Raw genomic sequence first — 7,229 nt, forward strand, 5'->3', positions numbered from 1 at the left:
ATATGAAAGAAATAATTTTAATATTCATTATGAGAGAATCCTTCTCTTATCCTTATTACACTATATGAAAGAGACTCATTTAAAAATATTACCAAATAGTACTATAAAGGTGTTGACTTTTGGAATTTTATAGAGTCATAGTGTTTTTTATGAGCTATATATATATAATTAATTTTTTTTTTGTGGATGTATATCAAATTCTTTATAAAGATGGTAAACTCCCAAGTTTTGCACTTGATATTTCTAAATTAATGAAAATTTTAATTATTATAATATCAAGAAATTGAAAGATGGAGTCGAGAATTTTTAAAATATTTAATATACGAATTTATATTTGTTACACTGTTAATATGTAATATTTATATATATTATCACCTAACGATAGAGTGTCACTTCATAAATGTACCAAAATAGACATTCAAAAAATTTCAAAATTTTACAATAATTTATTAACGAGATTACACATCTATATACTAACATTGCACAAAATATAAACATTTAATATTCTCGTTTGTCATGGTTTGGGCCTTAGTTTGTATAGACAATTGGGTCTTCAGGTAACCCATGAAAACACTATTGGTCTTTTAAGAAACTGAAGTCCTCTACCCAATAGGCAGCCCAGACCACACTCAGCAATAAGGCTTCCCGTTTGCCTTCTCCAGGCTGAAGCATATCGGAACCAGGGTTGGCTTCCAGCCTTCTGTTCTTAACACCTTCCATTAAGCATGCATGAAAAACAGCTTTCTCGTTTTCTGAAGTTTTGCCGTCCGATTTCAGAATCAAAGAGCAACCAAGATTCCACTGCAGAATTCGATTTGCATGTATCCAAGTGATTCTAAACAAACAAACAGGGTTTTATTGTTCCTTCACATTCAAGTACATTAGAACAGGTCACATCAAGATAGAGGTCCTTGTATGTCTACAACATAGAGGTACAAGCATAATTTGTAGCAGGACAACAACTTGGCGAACTCCATGATTTGCTGTTACCGTCAGTCTACTCCCCACTAATTTGCTTTGATTGATGTTGGGGAAAACAACGACGTGACAAATGTTGTCATCACGATTTTCCCCACTCAGACCTGACAGTGTAGTCCATTTACGTCCTGAGCTGAAAATTCAACCGCTTGTCCTATGGATGGAAGGGTTCTTAGGGCAGGCGCTGGTTGCAATAATGAGGATTAGAACAGAAAGGCGACAGGTCATAGCTGGTTGTTCAACTGAATTATTTGTCGATTTCGATTTGTATGTCAGATATGCAAATTTTCCCTTACGCTCTGCTGAATTCACTGGTTCAATTTGAGAACATTTTACCAGGATAATATAGTTGGTGGAAAACTAGGATGGGAAGGAGGTCATTTAGTCCTCGAATGTTTGTTTTGTTTTTCTCGAACCATTGTTGAAGAAAGAACCTTCAATTGTTACTGCATTGATGTTTGTTGTGTTTCAACTGATGCGTATTGTTTGTTTCTGGTATCTATTGATTCATTAGCCATACTGTTCAGACAGATGCTGGTAGGGAAAGGACAAGATGGCGAAAACAATGAGATTTCAGCTTCAACAGGCAGCAGACAGGGCCACGAAGTAGAAGGGCAGTTTTACTTTTTTTCCCCAAATTTTGTGAATAAAAGAAAGACATGACAAGGAACAGGAAGTGCACACTCACATCATCAAATAAAATCAAACAGATCACAGCTCATTGGCTCTGGTATGAAATTGAAATTTTTCTCTCAACAACCACTCATAATTGGAAATATAATTCAACAAAATTAAATGAATGAAAATGTCATAGCTGATGCAACATTCCAGGGTTCCTTGCATCTAATATCATCCTGCATACAGGCATGCGTGGCTAGAACCTGTATCACATTTTTGGACACAAAAAATGTGCAGCAAGCAATTTTTTTGTTCTTGGCCAGTAGTATTTTTTTTATCAGATGATTGGTTGGGGTCGATTTATTTTTTCGTTAAATAATTATCCCCTCTTTCTGTCTTCTTTTACTTCTCTTCTATCATTTGTATCAAAGGCAACCCACAAGGGATTATTCTCTGGTACCTTGGTCCTACAATGATGCACCCACGGTGAAGGGGGAGGGCAGATTCTTAGCAAGCTTTGTCAGTTTCTTCTTACAAACTTATTTCCTAGGAGGGGTCAATTACAAAGCATAGAGGAGAAGAATCAGAATGTGGAAAGGGGGGAAAAAGAAAAGAAATGGGGGTGTGAGACTGGGATCTGTGCGGTCTCAAAACAACCTAAGGACTCAATGGGGAGGGGAGGAGGAGGGGGTTGATTGAAAATTAGAATAAAGTGGCCGAAATGCTTTCCTATGCAACTTGCAGAAAAGCAAATCCTTTTCAAAAAAAGAAAGTGGATAGTTTTGTCATTAATCAGAGAAAAAAAAAGGTTATTGTACTTTATGTATTGCTCCATGTTGCCTTAAATTGTTTGTCTAGTGGGTGGGTCCGAAAATTATATGTGCATTGTGCAAGCAAAATGGTGGGCACCGGGCCTTTTCCATGAAGGTTGCTGGAGCAACAACAACAACAACAACTTAGTGACAGCTCCAGCAACCAGCAGCAAAGAACAACAAAAGAATGGCGCCAGATGGAACAGCAGCGCGAGGAAATTATTAGTTTTTTGTAAAGGAAAAGCTTTCATTTCCCTTTCCTCCTTCATGGGATTGCTTTCCTTTGATCAAGTTTTCTTTTACCTGAATAGTAACTAAACAAGTATGTTTTGCAGGAAAGCTGATTTCAGATCAATGGAATCTCCTGCTTTGCTGTTCATTTTTCTACCACAGGAGTTCTTTGTTTGTCATTTTCATTTTCATTTTCATCAAGGAAAAGTAAAATTAAAAAGGGGGTTCCGGAACTTTTGCTTTTCCCTTTAGAATTCCCTGTCTCACAGTGATGATTTCTGACAACAGCAAGCTTATAATCTTGGTTACAAGTCACATCAGGACTCCTCACTGCAGTAACCAGGGAGAAGATTCTTACAAATTTTAAGTGCTTTTACCAAATGAAAAAACCATGATACTCTTTGAGGTCCATCCTGAAAGCAAAGGACAATGGAGGCAAAGAAGTATCTGAAGGTGGTCACACGTATATATATGCTCTTCAGTTAAAATTCCAATCCCACAATAATAGCAGAAAGATGCCCCAGTTTGCAGAGGGTGGTGATGAAATCCACAGAATTTAGTCACCAGATAGAAGACTTTCAAAATACTTTCCTTTCCATCAGCTCGGCAGACTTCAGAATCATTAATCTAAGATTCCTTTAATGACCATGGAAAAAGGGGGTGTGAAGAATCAGAAGTCAAGTCAGTTTAGAAAGAAGAAGAGGAGAACAAAGGAGAAATAAAAAACACTCATGAAGAGAACAAAAGAAAGGTGGGACGAAGAATGAGATGCTTGAATTAGTGGTTCTTAGTCTAGACTGAGTCAAGATTCTATTGCCAAAATCAGTCAACTGATTAAACTACCATTTGCTTTCTTTTTCTTTTTTGGCAATGAGGAAACTTCATTTATATTTGCCACTAAAATGTATCAAAGTGGTGGTAGCCTCTTCATCTATTATCAATTGGTTTTAAATTAGATGTCCGGCATAAGAATTTAACTAAATATAAACCCGAATTTGCCAAAAAGGCATCAGCATTAAGCACAGTCATGAAACCATATCATTAAAAAAGGCATGCATAATGACTCGGACTAAGCTACAGTTGACATGGCATATATTGTCCAAATCAACTGCTTCCACTTTGCAGTCCCCTGTTGAAGCATAGAAGGTTTTCTGGATATTCCTTTACAGTATTTTTACATATGCCTTTACCCCTCCAGCCCTCCTTCAACCAGGAAGTAGATTGGTTTCATCTTTTAGACTTTTCTCTCCATATGATCTTTGCTTAGGACTGAATTTTGGTGTATAGGTTTCAGAAATGGCTTATACATGCTTCACCACAATTCATAAGCAACAAGAAGATAAAGCCTCGTGGCTAAAAGACCAAAGAAAGATCCTTTTGATTTCTTCACTTTGTTCATGATGTGAACTTAATGTGAGGACAACATCACACTTGAAGCAAGTGAATCTGAATTATTGGAGTCCATTATCAAGTTTTAAGCCTTTAGTACAGGCTGTCATTTTGCAGAGGACTCTGACCCACATGGCGGCATTTATAGAACACACGCAATCAATCTGAGAATAAGTGGTGACAACCAGATGATGCAAACACACGAGGTAGAAGCAATAAAGGCCCAAGCTTTCATTGTAAATAAGCTTCCTTTTTTGGTTCAATGATCCAGAATTTTGAATGATAAAATCACAAAACGACCTAACTGATCTCTCTGTAGAGTGATAACTATGGACTAATTTGCATCATTCATCATATACACATGTGGCATGGACAAGGCTAGGTGACATCACTGTTAGGCTTGATCTTCATCTCTTTAATTAATATCCTTCAGAAATCTTCCACCACTTTCATCTATGAATTTACTGACGCTGCATTGACTGCATTTGGAAAAGAGTGTTGTAAGACCCAAATTGAGATCTGGGAAGAGTACCCCTTAGGAAATTTTGTTCATCCACCTTGGGTCCATATGAAGAAATCCCACAGAAAGGGGAAAGGAAGGCATTGCCACTCGTCTGGTTGAAAATCATAGCTGCTCCTTCGTTCTGTTGCTTCCACTCCAATAGCTCTTTAGTTACCCCGGCTACTTTTGGTTGCTGCTGTGCCTGCATGACTGCAGCAGAATTATTTGGAGACAATGGCTTGCTGTGATCTGGTGAGGAAGAAGGGGTATCGGGAACGTTAATTGTTGTGATATCATGGATACTGGACCTCCTCTTATCCTTCCCTCCAGTGAGCTGCCTGATGAAGTATTTTTGAGCATGACTCGCCACTTGAGTTGGCGTTCTAGTCGTCACGAAATTGCGTGATATGTTTCTCCAATCCCCTTTACCATACTTTTTAAGCCCCATTAGAAATTGCCTGTCATCAATCATCAAGTTGGAACATATCATGAGCTGCTAGAGGATGCTAAACCATTGAAAGTACAGAATCACACAGGCAAGAAAAGAGACATCCACAAACCAAACATGCATAGTGTCTACCAACTACATTGTCAACATTCACACAATTGCAAGGATCAATCAGAAACTGTCCATTCCTACCATAAATTTCAGATCGTTTATCTCTAAAACGTTTTACATCCATTGTCTTCCAGTCAACTAAAGCATACTCCGATTACAGGTTTAACTCTACAAATTTTACTTATACCAAACATAACTTGACATCCTAAAGACTGATTCATCCAATCATAATTAAAATGACATCCAAACTTGTCAGAGATATAATAATCAACAAATTGAAGCAATTACCTGTGCTCTTCTTCAGTCCATGGCACTCCTTTCTTCCTTTCTTGATCAGAAGGCCGAGTCCCCGCCCCTCTTTTTCCACCTGGAGTGTAATATTGTCTAAATCCATCAAAGCCCTGACTATCATTAACCCACTCCAATGTAAAAGAATCACTGCTATATCCAGGAATTGGTATTAACCCAGCTTCTATATCGCTAACATCCTCTTCCAATTCTCTGTACTGTTTGATCACATCCTCAACTGTTTTTCCAGGAATCATAGCTGCCACCATAAACCAGCGGTCAGGGGTGTCTTTATCATACAAAGCCAGAGCATTTTCAAAACACTTGTTCTCTTCAGGAGTCCATTTAGTACCTCTGCTCTCTTGAAACAACCAATTGGAAGTCTGTAAATAAGAGGCTGGAGATAAAACTTCAAGTCCCCGATTCATCATTTCTCTCTTTTTTTTATAGTTATGTAACTGCCAACAGTTGATTTGCCCGTACAAAAAAAAAAAAAAGAAGAAGACCTTTGCTTTTCTCCCTCTTTGAATGAAATGTTCAAAGAGAGAGAAAAACCAAGATAGAAAAATGCAGAGAAGTGGCTGTTTTAAATGGCCAAAGAAGTATCAAATCATGAAAGCATTGAAATGGAATCCGAGTACCCTTTTTTCACATAAGATTAAATTGAGGAATCTCCAAAAGATTAACTTTCCAAAACCCAAGGAAAATTCGAGAACTGAGTAGGAAAAATATAAAAGAAAAAAAGCAGATCTTGATGTATGTTGATGAAAAACCCTAGCAGATCCAAAATCACAAAAAACAACAAGAAAATCAATATACAGATCAAAATTCAAAAACCCAAATCATCGATTAAAAGACTTAAAGCTGAAAAAAAAAACACTAAAAATCAATGAAAGGAGGGGAAAAGAAAACAGAAGCAAAACAGAGAGCTTCCAGAGAATTGGAGTGTTAAAAAGTGGGGAAATGTTTCGCTTTTGCTTCTGTGCGTTTATATTCCCTTTGGAGGGTAAGCAAAAGCAAAGAGACTAAAGAGAGAGTGTGTGAAAGAAGTGTACAGAAATATGCCAACCCCATTGAGTTATATGTTGCAATGCTTACATCTATGAAACAGCGAATTTAGCAGAGTGTAAGGGCAGAGAGAAACAGGAACGGGAGTGGTCAAAGCTGCTGAGTTGTGATTGGTGAAAACGGGGTTTTGTGGGCGCTGCTTCGGCCAAAGCAAAGCACTTTTTCTATGCCAAAATGCTGTGTGGAAAGGGGTGGCCAATCGAAAGACGGAAAATGAAAGGGACAATGTGCAATTGGCTGGTTGGTGAATGGAAGTGGGTGCTGGGTTTTCTAGTCATTTTCTCTAAGAAGAGACCAGCCTTGGCCATGGTGCTCGGTGTTGACATTTAGCTGTAGCACGTGAGATGTTTGTCTCTTGTCATCGAAATTTGATAGTTGGTTTTATGTAAATTTTTTTGTTTTCAAAGCTTTGATTTGCACATACATTTTAGTATTTGCAAAGTTGGAAGGATATCGATCTTTCCCGCTCCTATACACACATATATTTATACATAAAATTCGAGATTTTATTTCATTAATATGATCAATTCTGCGCGTCCATACAAACATACAATTATATATTAAATTTAAGATTTCATTTAATATAATCAATCTTGTGCATCTATACATACACACATTTATATGTTAAATTCAAGATTTTAAATAAATTACAAAAATAGATAGCAAAATTGCTCTTCAAAAGATAATTTTGATTGCATTCCCACACACTTCTCTCTTTCTCTTACTTCCATCATCAATCATATATGTAAGAAGAGGCAATTGATTGGAATTGTACATAGATCAT

General features: G+C 37.2%; 1 protein-coding gene across 2 annotated transcripts; it reads right to left on the minus strand.

Annotated features, from left to right (window-relative positions):
• Nucleotides 1-4,235: 4,235 nt before the first annotated feature.
• On the minus strand, nucleotides 4,236-6,603 carry LOC18597591 (transcription factor DIVARICATA-like). Of its 2 annotated transcripts, XM_018121913.2 has the most exons (3): nucleotides 5,730-6,603; nucleotides 5,378-5,636; nucleotides 4,236-4,988 (listed from the first exon to the last, which is right to left on the minus strand). In XM_018121913.2, the coding sequence occupies exons 1-3, from the start codon at nucleotides 5,806-5,808 to the stop codon at nucleotides 4,490-4,492; spliced, it is 837 nt and encodes a 278-aa protein (XP_017977402.1). In that variant the 5' UTR covers nucleotides 5,809-6,603; the 3' UTR covers nucleotides 4,236-4,489. The 2 variants fall into 2 exon arrangements, with proteins under 2 accessions (XP_017977402.1, XP_017977401.1); XM_018121912.2 differs by having other exon boundaries at nucleotides 5,378-6,602.
• Nucleotides 6,604-7,229: the final 626 nt, after the last annotated feature.

This window comes from Theobroma cacao, chromosome 5 (genome assembly GCF_053813885.1).
Source record: "Theobroma cacao isolate CCN51 chromosome 5, ASM5381388v1, whole genome shotgun sequence".
Lineage (NCBI taxonomy): Eukaryota > Viridiplantae > Streptophyta > Magnoliopsida > Malvales > Malvaceae > Theobroma > Theobroma cacao.

Coding starts and splice junctions, on each gene's coding strand:
- LOC18597591 (XM_018121912.2), bottom strand. CDS start 5,808: ATGATGAATCGGGGACTTGAAGTTTTATCTCCAGCCTCTTATTTACAG. Junction 4,989..5,377: donor TGGACTGAAGAAGAGCACAG/GTAATTGCTTCA, acceptor GATTGATGACAG/GCAATTTCTAATGGGGCTTA.